Source organism: Pleurodeles waltl, chromosome 1_2 (genome assembly GCF_031143425.1).
Source record: "Pleurodeles waltl isolate 20211129_DDA chromosome 1_2, aPleWal1.hap1.20221129, whole genome shotgun sequence".
In the NCBI taxonomy this organism is placed as follows: Eukaryota; Metazoa; Chordata; class Amphibia; order Caudata; family Salamandridae; genus Pleurodeles; species Pleurodeles waltl.
Window position 1 is genome coordinate 1,191,595,747 of NC_090437.1, and position 16,193 is coordinate 1,191,611,939.

General features: G+C 47.1%; 1 protein-coding gene and 1 long non-coding RNA gene across 3 annotated transcripts in view; one reads left to right on the top strand and one right to left on the bottom strand.

Annotated features, from left to right (window-relative positions):
* Positions 1–16,193, bottom strand: part of HGFAC (HGF activator) — a 600,748-nt gene that overhangs the window by 405,481 nt on the left and 179,074 nt on the right. Inside the window, exon 5 of the mRNA XM_069203474.1 lies at positions 7,788–7,910. Coding sequence (XP_069059575.1) covers positions 7,788–7,910 — 123 coding nt within the window. The remainder of the gene's footprint in view (positions 1–7,787; positions 7,911–16,193) is intronic.
* LOC138249525 (uncharacterized) overlaps positions 1–16,193 on the top strand; it is a 456,612-nt gene that overhangs the window by 297,058 nt on the left and 143,361 nt on the right. The window lies entirely within an intron of this gene.

The window sequence follows — 16,193 nt, forward strand, 5'->3', positions numbered from 1 at the left end:
CTCAAACAAATCTTCAATTATGGACGTATATCTGATACCCAAATAATGCTTCAGTTGATTATGCACACAGACAAGATGTCTGGAAGCAGAATATCTGCCCCACTATTACATAAAATAACTTTTGTTTTCATTTTATGGGTTCCGTAGCCCGAACCCTTGAAATATAGTAAAAATCTCAAACACTCTTTCCTGCGTGATCTTCCTAGTATCTAACAATAACATTATATCATCTGCATAAAGCTTTATTTTATCCATCTGTGGTATAGAAGGGTAGACCCGATGGTTTGATAAAAAAAAGTAAAAGAGGACAGAGGATAGCACTGTCTACTTCCTTGTAATACTCGCACCATTCCTCCCTCTGACACATTAATATTAATATTTGACTCTGCGCTCTCATACGTTTTCTATATCAATCTTGTGATCTAGGAGGGTATCTCAAATCTCAATAGTATGCTAAAAAGAGTTTCTCAGACCACAAGATCAAAAGCCTTCTTGACATGCAGTAGAAAGATCATGGCAGGAATTTGATTAACAGATAGATAGTCAAGCGATTCTGATAGATGGTGCATATTTGTTCATGACTGTCACCCTGCAATAAAGCCATTCTGATAACAATGTATCAATTTAGAGGCTATCCCATTACATTTTTTTGCAAGCAGTTTCATAATTTTGTTATAATCCGCATTCAATAATGTTATTGGTCAATATGAATTTGGATCCTCTGCATCCTTCTCTTTTTATAGAACGCTGACCACATTACCTGAATTAAAAGAAGGTGGGATAGGGACTCAATCTAAAATAGAGTCAGCTGCTAAAAGCAGATATTCCATTAAAATATCTAAAAAATCTTTATAGAACTCAGATGGAAAACCATCGGGCCACGAACCTTACCGTTTGGCAAGCTGTGGACTACGTAAACCAACTCTTCCTTGGAAAGGGGGTGATCATTTTTTGCCTATCTTCCTCCAAAACTATGGGCATATTTATCCCCGCAAGAATGCCCCCAAAGCTGCCTTGTCAACTACGTGAATATGACTGTAAATACAATTATAATATTCAAGAAAGATTTCATTTATCTTTCTCTGTTCCTTACTGCATAGCGCCTTTACAGGACATTTGAATTCCTGTATGAAATTTTTGATACTGGTTCTTGGGCTTGCCAAGCCAGAAACTTCCCAGCATAGTTGCTCTCTTCATAAATCTTCTGCATATAAGCTGTGTTGTTTACATAACACTCTGCATAATAATAATCGCTCAGCACATCAAACCTCCTTCTATTCTCTTCTGTAAACTGTTGGGAAAGTTTAGCATGCGCTTCTTTCACAGGTTTTTCCAAAGACAATTTGTGCTCTTTAGCATTCCTGTTGTCTACCACATCTTTAGATATCAGATGTCCCAGTAGAAAACCCTTTAATGCGTCCCAAACTATATTGGTGGAGTCGACCCATGGTTTCTAATGAAGAACTCTTGTATATCATCCCTAAATATTTTGACCCAACCCTCTTCCTGCAAATATTGCTTATTAAAAACCCACCTCTTAACATGGGGATTTTGCTTCTCCCCCATGATATCCAGAGGCAGAGCTGAATGATCCGAAAATCCACTGGCAAGTGCCTGAAGACATTTAAAAACTCAAGTTCTTTGAGACTAAAAATAAATCAATCCACAAGGCAGTTTTAAATCTGCCAGAGAAGTATGTATACTCCCTCCTTTCTTCCAATGCTTCCCTCCAAGGATCTACAAGAGAAAGAACCCTTCAATAGTATTGCAAGATGTCCGCTACCTTGGGTTCCTGCTGCCTTTTACAACCTGAGAAGGAATCAACTCCTGGGTTCTGCAAAAAATTAAAATCCCCTCCTGTAATTATTTTGCCCAGGAATTGCACTAGAGACTGAAATAGCTACTCAAGTGGCCTAGTATTGTCCTTCACTTAGGCACAAATGCTAAATAAAGCAAGCCGCACTGAGGAAACAGAGCCTTCCACTCGCCCAGTCATGAACGTCCACATTTACATTTTTGCTATAATACCAGCAACTCCACGATGGGCCACTGGGGTAGCTGAAAATCCTCTCAAACCAGCCCATTTTTTAAACACTGTAAATTTTGATAGCTTGGTCGATGCAGTATGGGTTTCCTGCAATAACACAACAGACGGGTTACATTCCTCCATCCAAGCTTCAATAGCGCACCTTTTTTTTCTATTGTTTTGCCAGTTAGTGTAAAATGAAATATTTTCAATATATTCCTTTGAGGTCCTACCTCCCTAATATTTCTACCAGCAAACACGTCCTCTTACAGTGCTTAAATTTATCATAAAGTGCACCTTGTGCCTAAGCGCATCCCCAGATACCCGCCTCTCTACTGGTGCGGCCCCACGATCGTGGTTCCTGCAGTGGGAGATGGAGGACACTCAAGGTTGCTCGGCAATGCATTTTTGGTGTTCCTAGCGTTCTCGTCCGCTGGCACTTTGGCACTTCCCCGCAGCTTGGCAATTAAGGGTTGAACTGCCATCTAAGGAGAGCCCACTGGAGCTTAATCATGGAGGACAAAAGACGGAGGCATATTTTCTCTCTGAAGAAGCGACGTCCTTGGGCCCCAGTGTATCAGCGGCATGTAGAGAGCGCTGTCGCTTCTTTTACCTCAGTCCTCATCTGCTGCTTTCCTGGAGAAGGAGATTAACGAGGCAAGAACGTGGGGGGGGTTGGATGTTCCATCCTTTGACTTTGGCATTTGAACTGTGTCTTTATCTGTGACTTTACTTAACTCTTATGGTTAAGCAAGCAAAAGAGCCCCTTTCTCCCCCTCTGCGACCAGCTTATTTACAACACCAATGACAAGGTTACCCAAAGATAATGCCAAATTAGCCAAAGCTTTTAAGGCATCAAAGCACTCTAATCAGAAAAAACTTAGCTGAATGATTTAACGGGCACACAGAAAGTTCCTGAAGGGTATGTCAAGAGTACAGGTGCTGCACTCGTAGTGCATACCTCTGTGGAAGAAGGATTGGAAACATCTGTCAATATGCAGAGATGTACCCGTGCCTTGGCCACTGGGGCCCGAGACGGTATGGGAAATGATCCAGGGAGAGAGCCCCAGATCTCTGGGAATGGTCTAGTCGCAAGAACTTCCTCAGTGGGTGAAATACAAATGTTGCAAGTACAGGGAAAGCAGCGGGAACAATTAGAGCAGGTCGCTGAGGGGCAACTTGAGAAATGCTGTGCAATTACTTTTTGGAATATAGCTCAGAGGGGGGTTTATCCTCTGGCAGTGCAGAAAGAAGGAGTGATGAGACTCAGGTATGCCCATTGTTCCAGGTCAGCAGGAACAGTGCAAAGAGTGGAGTTAAATCTGCTGGGAGAAGCCAGGAAGAATCTGCCCCAGGTCCAGACACCGAGCCCCCACTTAAGAGAGATACCTTAGTGAGTCCTCTACCTGGCATTCAGTGTGGGGCAATCACAATACAAGACCCTTTGAGCCCCACACATTGTGGGGGGAGTTCCCTTGTTAAGTCAGCTGGGGGGGGAAGATGCCTCAGACTTTTTTAGCATGTTAGAGAAGGTACTAAGAAAGGTTAAATTAATTAAAATCACACAGACAAAAATGGTGTCTGAATTAAATGATGTGTATACCACTGGAGAACCTCTCTACCAGACTAAATGAAATGGAGCAAAAAGTGTCTGAGTGTGAGGATGAGGTTCACTCACTTGAAGAAGTAATGAAAATTTGAAAATGAGATATTGTGCCTCAAGGAGAAACTAGAGCAAATGGAGAACCATTCAAGGAGGTTCAACCTACGGATAACCAGAATTCAAGAACACAAAGAGGATTCTATTGGCTGTATACCCTTGGTCGCAAGTTTAATTAAGGTTTATGGAAACCCAGATTACAATCAAGACTTCACAATTATGCGGGCTCACAGCCCCAGCTTAAGTTGCTGGCCAAGCTAAGTATCCTAGAGCCATGCTGGTGACCTTCGTGGTTTACAGAGTCAAATACAAGATACTTGCCAAGGAGAAGTTGTTTAGGGTGCCAGATAATTGGGTGTTCTGAATTTTCTCGGACATGATGGCAAAAACAGCTCGGAGGCAAAAAGAGTTTAAGAACATGACCCCAAGGTTTCAAGCAGCTGGGCATGGACATCAACAGTACAGCTCTCCAGACTCAAAGCACTGTTTAAAGATTATTTCAAACATTTAGCACATTCAAAGAAGCTGCTATATTTCTGAACTCAATTAGTTCATGTGGAAGCTTGGGCTGCGCTTTCACGTTTAGATAAAAGGGGGGGCCTGGAAGGAGAGGAGGGGAGTTTGGCACTCAGACATGGTGCCAAAATTCCAATGGGAAGGGAGGGATGCGAGGAGTGAGAGAAAAGGTGAGGCTTCCGCCAGGGCATGGGGGCAAAATAGGGTGGTGGGGGGATTTCGGGAAGAAGTTTAAAAAGAGATGAAGAGCAGGTAAATAAGTAAAGATACACTATTGGGCATGAAAATAGAATAGGCTTTTAATTTGGGGAAGCCTCCTAGGCTATGGTGGTGTATTAGAGGAGGGTGGTCTATGTGGGTTCCTTGATTGTTTTCAAGCCTATGATGCATTTTAGTACTTTTAAGCACTTTAAGTTATGCGCAAGTACTTTGTTGAAGGGAGAGGGGCATAACAATGTATCTGAGAGGGTGTTCTATTCAATGCCCATTATTGTTTTCAAGTACATGACACACTTTAGTGCCTTTAAGCACTTTAAGGAAAACTCAAGCAATTTTCTGAAGGGGGACAGCAAAGTACCTGAGGGGGTGTTCTATGTAAGTTTCTTGATTGTTTTCAAGTACATGACGTTCTTTAGCACTATTAAGCACTTTAAGGTATGCTCAAGCACTTTCTTGAAGAGAGAGGGAGATAGCAAAGTTGTCTCTTTAGATGGGCGAAATGTTAGTAGAGGAATAGCTTTATTTTATGAGAAATGTTATTGTGCCATTTTAATAACTCTAAAATCTTGAGTGCTGCTTGAATTTGACACACATTTCTCTGAGGAAACGCCTGCAGATTATGCCATAGCTAGCAGAGATTGGGAGAATTTCATTAGGACTTGTGTTGAGACCCAGCCAGAGTGTGTGCATCATGTTGATCAGGGTTCTCCATTCCCAAATTAATAACCTTAATAACTCCACTACCTACCTGCACAGTTGAAAACCACAATCACTTGCCTCTTGTAAATGATCATGAAATGTATCTAAGAATAACATCTCATGTTTGCCGTGCCATTGCTCTGTAGGTAGGCTCATTCTATGCGCATATGTCTACAAATATACATTCTGTTGTTTCATTAGGAAGATGCAGCTTGTATTGCCAAGGATGGACCTTATAGCTTTCAAATATGGGTGGACCTCAGGGCCCTACAATACTTCAGTGATTTCATTAGAAGGATTTGTCTGTCTTGTAAATACATTGTTTGTAATACTGGAGGGTAATATCATCATTTAAGTGCAAGACAATTACTGCAGGAGAGACAGAGGGATTTGAAGGAAGCCGCAAGGGCAAAGTAACTTGAGAACTTGGGGACAAAGCAGCCTTTTTGGCAGTTAGATCACATAAAGCATTTCCCCAGACAGTTCATCTTAAGAGAATTGATGCGTGGCACACTTTACAATCCCAAGAATAATATTTTCAGAAGTTTCTGCAAAATGCAAGATAGGTGGCATGGGCAAAGATAATGCTTATTTCAAAGTCACAAAAGTTTGTTGTGCCTCCTTGATCCAGTTCAAGGGATCTGGGGTATCTTTCTTTACATGATCTTGGAGGAGTTTAACAACAGTCCCAGATCCCAATAGCCATTATCTCTTACTACTCTCTTTTATTCCAAAATATAAGAACTGAGCTGAACAATATCTTATTTTGTGTGGTGGCTGATCAACGTTTGCCTCCCCACACTACCTCCTTCAGAAGTCTTTGAGTGCTTGCCCCCGCTACACTGAGAGACAAGAGTGAAAAGTGCCTCTTTGGCTTAGTTCACAGAACTATAGTAGGATGGATCCCAGGATACCAGTGGCAAAGGACTTCAACCACCATGGTTAGTTTCCGGATGCCCCTGTTGGCCATTTGGCCCCTCGAAGGCAGTCTAACAATGGAGAACTGTCTTAACAATGCACTCTACAAAGGCCTGAGACATGTACTGGATCCCCAGTTGAGTCACGACATTGCGCTGCTTAGTCCCACCCACTAATAGAGTGCAGCTCAACAAGAACATCCCTTCTGACACAAGGTGATCAATAATAAAGGATACTCTATGACTTCTTCTGAATAAGTAACCGTCCATGAAAGTCTATTTCTTCTCCCAGTTCCTCACAATGAACTACCAGCCACAAGATGCAATAGTGTTTTTCACATGACACTTTACAGAAATATTATGGATAAAGGGCACTTCTATCATGAACAAGACCCATGATGGTCGAAACACGTCAAGCAATTTGGCAATAAGCTTCTATGCACAGCAGTTACCTAAATGTGCGTCCTATCTCGCTTGCTGAGTTTCTTTGAACTTTGGATATTATTGGCAGCAGGGCCAGCTTTATCGCTGGTGGCGTCCAGTGCGACAATCTTCTTTAGCGCCCCCTGACCTCCTCCTCGGAGTCCCTTACTACCACCAAGCAAAAAAGCCCCTCATTTCTCCATAGCCCCTCCCTCACATACATTTTGTTTGATGTAAAGCGCTGATAAAGGCTGGCTTTACTAATCCACTCAGCTAAAATACAGATCTGTTCTTTGCAGCAGGCACATTAACCCTCTGCGCTCCTTTATATGGAGAGACAAAACTCCAATATCTCTCTCTCTAGCAGGAACATTAACGACAAGAATTTTCTTGACATTTTTAGTGGTGCCTGAAAGCTGGACGCACAAGGAAGTCAGCAGCAGGTGTTTTTAAGTTGTAAGTTATTGCTTAACACAGCGCCCCCCCAGGTCAGTGCCCACCTTCAGGTCGCACTGCCCTAAAGCCGGCCCTGATCTGCAGCTCTGCCGATTAAAGCCCTACCTCCAGGAGGGCACAGAGGTCAGGAGCACTCTTGAAAATATATATACTTTCCCATAAAACCCATATATATGTATGTATATATAGAAGTTTAAATTACCTTTACTATACTTACCTTGCGTGGCAAAGGGAAACACTATATGTTTCATAAAGGCATATGTGTGGTAAAAGATGGATCTACTGGATTTGCCAATGCTTGTTTAATTTGCTACTAGAAAGAAACCTACTATAAACACCCCTGCTCATAGTCAGTTTCCATGATTGCCTGGTGCATTATGGGACCAGTGGCGTAATGCAAATGATGCCCCCTCCTCCCTCAGCCCTCTAGGGGGCCCCCAAAACCTTCAAGTGGGGTCCCATTCAACCCAAGGCTAATGAATATCTGTGAGAGTCTCCCATATCTCACAGATATTCATTAGTCGTGGGTTAAATGCCGCCCCCTTCAAGGTTTTGGGGGCCCCCCAGGAGGGCTGGCCCCCCTGCGCCACAAGGGCTGTAGAGGCCTCTGGTATTCCCTTGTATGGGACAAGTCTCACAACATTTTCCTTGTGATCTTTGGTTTTGGTTCCCAATATGTCTTAGACCACTTTCCTACCCACAATGAAATGGAAAGTTAATTTTCTGGTCAAGGACAGCTCAGAACCCCAGGCAAACCAAGAATGTCATGAAAAGACACTGTGTGTGTTTTTGTGTGTGCTTTTAATAAAAGGAGCGAGACTGCTCTATATGGAATGATCTTGAAAATTATGGTCAACATAGAAACACATACCTGTTTCACAGTCCTGTCCTGTGAATTCCTCTGGGCATCGACAGTAATACGAGCGGTGGTCGTAAGCATTAAAACACAAGCCTCCGTTTTTGCACGGATTCCTTGCACAGTGATCTTGAATGACTATACGATAAAAAATAATTTGCATTAGTGTGAATATTTTATGATCTTTTAGGTTCATAATACATAGAAATTGTCTGATGTGAGTTGATAAAATTGCTGTGAAGATGAACATTGGTAGCAATCGGGAACTCTTTTATAAAACAGTAGGAACACAATCTTCATAAAACAATGACGCATGCGATTTCCTCTCAATCAAAATGAATATAAAACAATGTTTAACAGAAACAATTCTCATTTCCCTTCCTGTCCCTGCGCCGGATGTGAATACAGCAGTTTACATCAGAACACCTTGACATGCTGAGATAGAAAGTGATATTTATTGGGAGAAACACATTTGATTTTCTTTGGCAATACCATGCAGAATACAACCACTCATCCACTCTTTATTGTCGCAATATACTTTAAGAGGCCAAAGAAAATGTCAGTGGTAACATCATACTCCCATGACATCACAGGATAGACTCCTTGCCTCACCCAAAGCCCCTCATCGGCCTTCTACTCCCTCGCTTGGGATGCAAACAATACATGCCACTAATCAAATCAGTATAAAGTTAACTTGACTAAAAAGTCATTACTTTTAGAAATATTTGAAATGAGAAATACCTAGAAGAAAAGTTAAAAATCCAAGGAGTGTAGAGTCACTGGGTTACAAGTTGCAAAATACTTTGAAAAGTCAGCGTGGCTTCCTCACTAAGTGATTTGCAAGAGAAAGTTGCTGGTGTCACTGTTCAAAATGCATCGAGCAACATGTGAACGTGGAGCAAGACACGCGTCAGATGTAGTTTGAAACTTTTTGAGCAGTTCCTGTTTGCCCTACTGCAAAACAATCCCACAGGGCTGCTCACTCCTGAACCCAAACAGAGGGAAACCATCTCTCCCTTGTGCAAAGCTCTTGTGTCCACACAGAGCCATGACCTCCCCTGTGTCTACTTCAAAACAGTTCTGGGGTAACTTCCCTCCCACTAGATTTGAAACCAACCTGGATAGTGTGGGTCTTGGCAACAAAGGCTTTCCATTGTTCAGGCCTTTCCTTACACTTAACTATTAATGGGCAGGGGCGTGGCTTGACCACCGGGCAAGATGGCCGCCACACTGTGAGGCTCTGCCGGGCAATTTATGCGATATAACTTATCCTGCAGGCGGCGGTGAAGGGAGCGGACCCCTGAGACTCCCCCCTGGGGACCCCAATGACGCTACGCGAGCCGGGTTTGGCTGCTGTGGGCGCCCGGGAGCTGGATTTGTGTTGAGGGGCCTGGCGCCGGCGGTCGCCCGCACGCGCTGACTCCTTCAGTGCGCGCGGAGAGGAGAGACGCTGCGGCTGCTCCCGGCCAAGAGGAGAGGGGACGGGAGTGCGGGGGACCCCGGGGAGCCTGATCGGCGACTGCTTCGGGCCGCGGCCTCCTCCCCTTTTTTCTTTCGCTGTTTGCTTCTGGTGTGCGCGGCGGCTGGGGACGCCGGCCCCCTGGGCCTCTTCCGACCCTCAACTAAGGAGTTTTTCCGAGTTTTCCGATTCCCGGGCCCGGTCGATAATAAGTGCGCTCGGAGCGCGCTGAGACTGGAGGAGGCGAGGGCCTGAATTCGGGGCCCTGGTGGAGAGACGACCTGGGGGGACCTCGGTTTGGCCCCCGGTTGCCTCCATACGAACATTGCTGGTGCCCTGCCTTGGCAGCACGAATCCAGGTGAGGGGCGACGCGAGGGGTGAGGCTGGGGGCGGAGGCCCTGGCTGGTACGGCAGCGTGCTCCTGAGTCCTCCCCTGGCTCGTGGGGCTTAAACATCCTGGTTCTGGAATCTGGTGCCCGGCTGATCCCCCTCCCCCTTTCCTCCTGTGCTGTGTGGAACCCCCTGCTGCTGGAGGGGTTTGTGGAACCCCTATACTGGAAACGGATTTGACCTGGGGGGCGGAGAGACTGTAAAGTGCGCCTGAGGGCTGCCTGGTGGCCTGGTGAGGAGAACGAAGCTGCCGGCCGGGTGAAATTTCGGAGACAGAGACCCGCAGTCTTGGTTAGGTCCACTTGGACTGGCGCTAGCAGCATTATCCGTGAAGTATTGCAAGATGGGCAAGGCAGATAAGCGACAGGCTAAACTCTCCTTCTCTGGAGGAGAAAAACGTGGTGCCCCTCCCGCCTCCCAGCCTGGAGACGCAGACGCCGAAGGGGAGTCTCCAGAGATGTCTGTGAGATCCATGTTCATGGAACTTAAGACCAGCTTGGCAGGTATAGACGCTAAGCTGGACCATGTATCGGAGCGGCTTGACCGCATCAGAGCCCGGGTGGATGACCACGATGCCAGGTTTGAGACTCTGGAGACTCGCACATCTGAGGTAGAGGATGCGTGCAGTGGTGATAGAGAACAGATTGCGCAGATGGAGCGTCTCCTGGAGGTGATACGAAACAAAAATGAGGACCTGGAGGCCCGGTCCCGACGCAACAACATCCGTATCGTGGGGCTGCCGGAGGCAGCTGACATGGGCCGCATGGAGGACTTTGTCGAGAATATGTTACAAGAGCTGTTTGCTGGCGAGCTCTCTCGGTTGTTGGTGATTGAGAGGGCACATCGCTCCTTGGGCCCTCGCCCCCCTCCTGGCACTCCTCCACGCCCAATTATTGCACGACTATTGAATTATAGGGACCGAGATACTGTACTCCGGTTAGCTAGGGAGAAAAGACCCCTAGTATATAAGAACTCCGAAATTAACTTTTTTCCCGATTATACCCCAGGTGTACAGGCCCAGAGGCGGGCTTTCCTACCGACAAAGCGCCTGCTCAGCCAAGCCGGAGTTGGGTTTGCCCTGTTATACCCAGCTAAACTGAGGGTGCGACATGAAGGCAAAGTACTGTACTTCTCGGATCCAAAGCAGGCGACTAAGTTCGCTAGACGATTACCCAAGCAGTCGGGGGTGGGGGGGTCAGGGGGAGTGGGCGCTGAAGACGCCTCTCTCAGTGACAATGATTAAGTGTCATGTGCGAGACACCATTACGTTTGAAGCTGTGGGGGTGTGTGGGTCCGCCCCGCGATCTGGCCCCTGATGTGTAGCTGTTGCTTGGCCCGTGGCCCCTCTCCCCTAGAACACCTGGGTGGAGAGTTGACTGGCAGGCTTCTGCCCCCACGGATGAGTCCGGTTGCTACCTGTTCTATGTTTGCAGTGTGGGCTTTGGGGTTGGTTGGGTGGGTCACTACGAGGGTCCGATTGGGGGGCCTGGGTGGGTGGTGGGAGGATGGGGCTAATTGGGGAATGTATCAGGTTCCCTATTTGTTAAGTTCTTGGCAGGTGGAGAGCTGTGTTCATGTGCAGTGTTGTATGACTGCGGTTTTGGATGGGGGATGATGTTACCTCTGCTGTGAGATGCTTGACATGGAATGTGCGGGGACTTAATGATAACCGAAAGGCCCGGCTGGTGATGGCTTATGTTAAGCGTCATGGTATTGACATCTGTATGATACAAGAAACGCACTTAATGGCATCGACGGTTGGCAGGCTGAAAGCTGGCTGGGTCGGGGAGGCTCACTATTCTACATACTCTAGCTACGCTCGTGGGGTTGCAATCATTATCCGTAAGGGGTTGCAGTGGCGTACGTGCGAAATTATTTCTGACCCCAATGGCAGATACGTAATACTGAGCGGAGTGTTGTTGGACAGGGCTTGCCGGCTAGTGGCTGTGTACAGGCCAAATGTAGATGACCCGGAGTTTTTCCTGGAGATATGGCGCCTAGTGGAGTCGCTGGGAGCTGGAGCTGTGATCTGGGGCGGTGACTTTAATGTAGTTCTAGATGCTTGGCTGGACCGAGAGAGTGCGGCTAGGATGCAACATGTTTCTTCAGCGAGATCTCTGACAGCAGTAATGGATAGCGGTGCGCTGGTGGATCTGTGGAGGCAGAGACACATAGGAGTGCCCGAGGGCACCTTCTTGAATTACTTCCATAGCAGTTGGTCCCGTATTGATCGATGGCTGGGCACTAGAGATGTGGAGGCTTGGACTAGAGCAGTAGACCATCTTCCCCGTACGCTGTCAGACCACTCACCGGTGTTATTAGACCTGGCGATACCTAGTGACTTACAACCGATAGTGATGTGGAGGCTTCCCAGCGGTGCTCTCCGGGACGACATCTTCCGAGAGGAAGTGCGGGAGGCTGTTCGGTTATTTTTTGAGGAGAATCGAGGTTCGGTGGACTCCCCCGGCACTGTATGGGAGGCATTTAAAGTGGTTATCAGAGGGGTGTGTCTTGCAAAGCAGCATGGGATAGTGAAAGCTTTAAGGCGGGAGATGGCTGATATCGAAAGGAGGCTTGGCGATCTGGAACGGCGCTTAGAGGTGACATGGTCAAGCGAGGTACTTGCCGAAATCAGGCGTGAGGTGTCCCTATATGAGGAGGCCTCTCTAAGAGAGGTATGTTTCCTTGGGAGACACGCACAGGCTCGCAGATATGGTGAGGGTGAGAGAGCCGGGAGGACACTAGCGGGATTATTGCGCGGCCCCTGGGCTAGTAATTACGTTACTGAGGCGATAGATACTGAGGGCGGCAGGGTGACCGGATCGGGAGGCGTGATGCAGGTATTTACAGAATATTTCTCGCAGCTATACGCGCCACCGGTGGGTCTTAGGGAGGCAGATATGAAGGAGTATTTTGAGAACATTGCGCTAGTATGGTTTGAGGAGGCACACAGGATGTAACTAGATATGCCGTTCACAGTAGAGGAAGTGGTGGCGGCGATTCGAAGCCTACCCGGAGATAAATCTCCGGGCACTGATGGTTTAACCCCTGCTTTTTATAAAGAATATGTGGACATCCTTGCTCCCTATTTGTTGGAGGTGTATGAGGAGTCACTGGCGACTGGGTCACTCCCGACCTCCCTTCGGGAGGCTTTAATAACTGTTTTGAAGCCTGGGAAGGACCCGATACGATGCGATTCGTATCGCCCACTTTCCATGATAAACATTGATAACAAGATCCTTGCAAAAATGATAGCGACTCGACTACAACCACTACTCTCTAGAATGGTTCTTCCGGATCAATCAGGCTTTATCCCTGGGAGATCCACGAGCCATAATCTGCGTACTTTCTTTGCGGTGCTGGGATCATTAGAGACAGACGATGATGTAGCTGCAGTGTTTCTTGATGCAGCTAAGGCCTTTGATTCCCTGGCTTGGGAATATATGTTTGCGCTTCTGAACCGGGTGGGTCTCAGCACGCGTTTTGTGAACTGGATCAGGTTGCTGTATACCCAGCCCACTGCCAGGTTACGCCTTAACGGAGGTGTATCGGCCCCATTCCTGATCTCGCGGGGTACGCGACAGGGCTGCCCGCTGTCTCCGCTTCTTTTCGCGGCTGCGATGGAGCCTCTGGCGGCGGGACTGCGACAGAAATATAGCAATAGCGGCTTACAGTTCCGGCAACGCCCTGTCTTGATATCCTTATATGCAGATGATATCGCGATATACGTGCGAAACCCCGGGCAGAAATTAGACATCTTATTAGATGAAATTGTTCGCTTCAGGAATTTTTCTGGGGTCACTATTAATTGGTCGAAATCAATGATCCTGCCACTAACTCCTAGCGTGGAGAGATTTGACTCGCGATACCCGTTGGTTTGGGCAGATGGACCGGTGCGTTATCTGGGCATACACCTGTGCTGTGATGCAGAATCCCTCCGGCTTGCTAATTATGGGACAGCGCTGACATGGCTAGAGGAAAAGGTGGAGGTCTGGAAAGCTTTGCTACTTTTGCTGACTGGTCGCATTGCTATTGCCAAGATGGTGGTACTCCCCAAATTTCTGTATTTATTCGTGAATCTTCCCCTTCCACTTACTAAGGCCTATTTCCGGCGCCTGAGATCTGCGCTTGTCCGGCTGGCGTGGGCGGGGCGACAGTCCCGTATCGATTGGGAGAAACTGACGCTGCCATTTGAGCGGGGTGGATTGGCAGCCCCAGACCTAGAGCTATATTATCACTGTGCACAGGCGCATTTTGCGCACTATTGGCTGAATCCGACCCGTTATATGCCACACCTTGCACCGGAGAGTGATTCTGTCTGGCCTGACGGCTTGGTATGCGCGCTCGGCGGTCGGGTTCCCCCCGTTCTGGAGGAGTTGACACAGTCTCCTGCACTGCGGGAGCATGGAGAGCGTTAATGCAGCGGGCTGGGATATCCGCACCCTTTGCTCCTTCGCTGCCTGTTATGGCAGTGGCTGATGCCCAGATGTTTCGCGATGGAGGGGTGCGCGGGTTTCTACGAGACGCTGGCTTGACGGTGCTGGGAGACTGGATAGTGGACGGTCGGCTGTTGGATATTCCCGATGCACTCTCGGAATGCGATGGCACCCCGTTGCAACGTTTTTGTGCTCTCCGGGTCCGCGCTTTGCTGCAAGATCGATTTTTTGAAATGCTGGATGCTCCCTTGGAGTTTCGTGCTCTGGAGGCACTTTGTAGCGCGAGATCCCCCTCCAAGCTGATAACTAAGCTGTATAATGCAGGAGCAGGGGAGTGGCCTTGTGGTGTCCTCTAGGACTGCATGGGAGAGAGATGTGGGGGAGCCTATCCCGGAGTTGTGGCGTAGTTGTTGTGCTCATATGAGGACACTGTCCCCGAATTATAGACTGCGCCTGCTGCATATTAAGTTTCTGCACCGACTATATTATACGCCCAAGAAACTACATTCCATGGGGCTGCTAGCGGATACATGCTGCGCTCGTTGCGGGGCTCGGGACGCGGGCTTCTTTCACCTGGCATGGGAGTGCGCGAAAGTGTATAAGTTTTGGGAGGAGATAAGACGGTCGATTGTTGGAATGATAGAGGTGGAGGTCCCCCTCTCCCCTAAGATAGCGCTGTTGGGATATATGGACGAGGTTCAGGGTCCGCATAGACGCTTGGTGGGCCTTCTCATGCTGCTGGCTAAGTGTAGAGTCGCGATGTGCTGGGGCCGGGGGAGAGCCCCCCGTAGGTCTGATTGGTTTCGAGATGCTGCTTTTTGTCATGATCAGCTGCTAGTATTCTGGGAACTTATGCCAGAGGGATCCCGCCCCAAAGATATCTGGGTCCCTCTAAATGAATATCTGGCGACGCAGACTGAGGGTGCTGTGTGACTGATGTCTCCCATTTGCGCGTTTCATTCCCCCTCGGATCATGTGAGTTACCTTGTTGTATGATAATCCTGCGTGATGTGAATGTGTGCTCCACCTGCCTGTTTTTAGAGGTTTTTACAACTGTTATTTTTTGCAGTTCTTCCTGCTCGACGATGTCAGATTAATACCATTGGGTGTGTCTGTCCTTGTCCTACTCTGGGGCGGCGGACTTTTGCGCTCCTCCGGTGTGGAGGCTCTTTTTTTAAACGGATCCCTTGATATCAGCATATAGAGAGAGACACTGGCAGAGACCCGCCTGCGATTTGGGATACCGCAATAGTTATACGATTTGTAATGGTTCTCATATATCCTTATCCTCTCGTCGAGAGATCTGCTGTATTAATGTATGTTTATTTGGTTTGTGTTTAAATGAATAAAAAAATATAAAAAAACTATTAATGGGCAGGCATCACCTCTGTCCCTTTTAAGTTAATGATGTTTCTGGGTCCACACCCACTGTCCTTCTTGGGCTAATAGGATTCAAATGTCCCACACCCAGTCCATCCTGTATCCCGGCCTCAGACATTGTTCTGCTCTGCAAGTAGTTTTCTCACCTCATATATTTCACACATTTGCATACCAGCTGTCAATAGGCTAAGGCTAATGCTTTGGATTGTTTTTAAACATTAAATTATATTTATTTATATTTTAACTATTTTAAATAATGTGGTTTAATTTCACATTATTTCTATGAGTTTTTATTTTAAGTCCCTACCTCCATTATTTTCTATGGGAGGTTGTGCAATACAAGTGGTTGGCCACATGTGGTGCTGGACTTACCTCAGCTCTGAGCTGGAGTAATTTACTACTGTGTGGTTCCCTTTTAGCCTTTAGTAACTTTAGAAGCACAGTTTATGAATAGCAATGAGCTTACCCTTTTGTGGGTGCAAGCACGTCGCTCCCTGAACCCCTCCTTGACCTTCACTTAACCTCTCATTACGCCTTCCTAACCATCACCTATTTGGTAGTAAACATGCCCTATTTTTCAACCACTCTCCTTGTTTCCTACCACATGTACCACTAAGTAACGTACTTAAAAGTGTGAGGATCTTCCCAAGTCAATGCAAGGAGAGGTGGAGGTGGAGATTTACACATGTATGTGTGTAAAATCCATTTTGAAGTACTTTAGGAGTACTAATGAAGGACCACTAAACTTACTACAT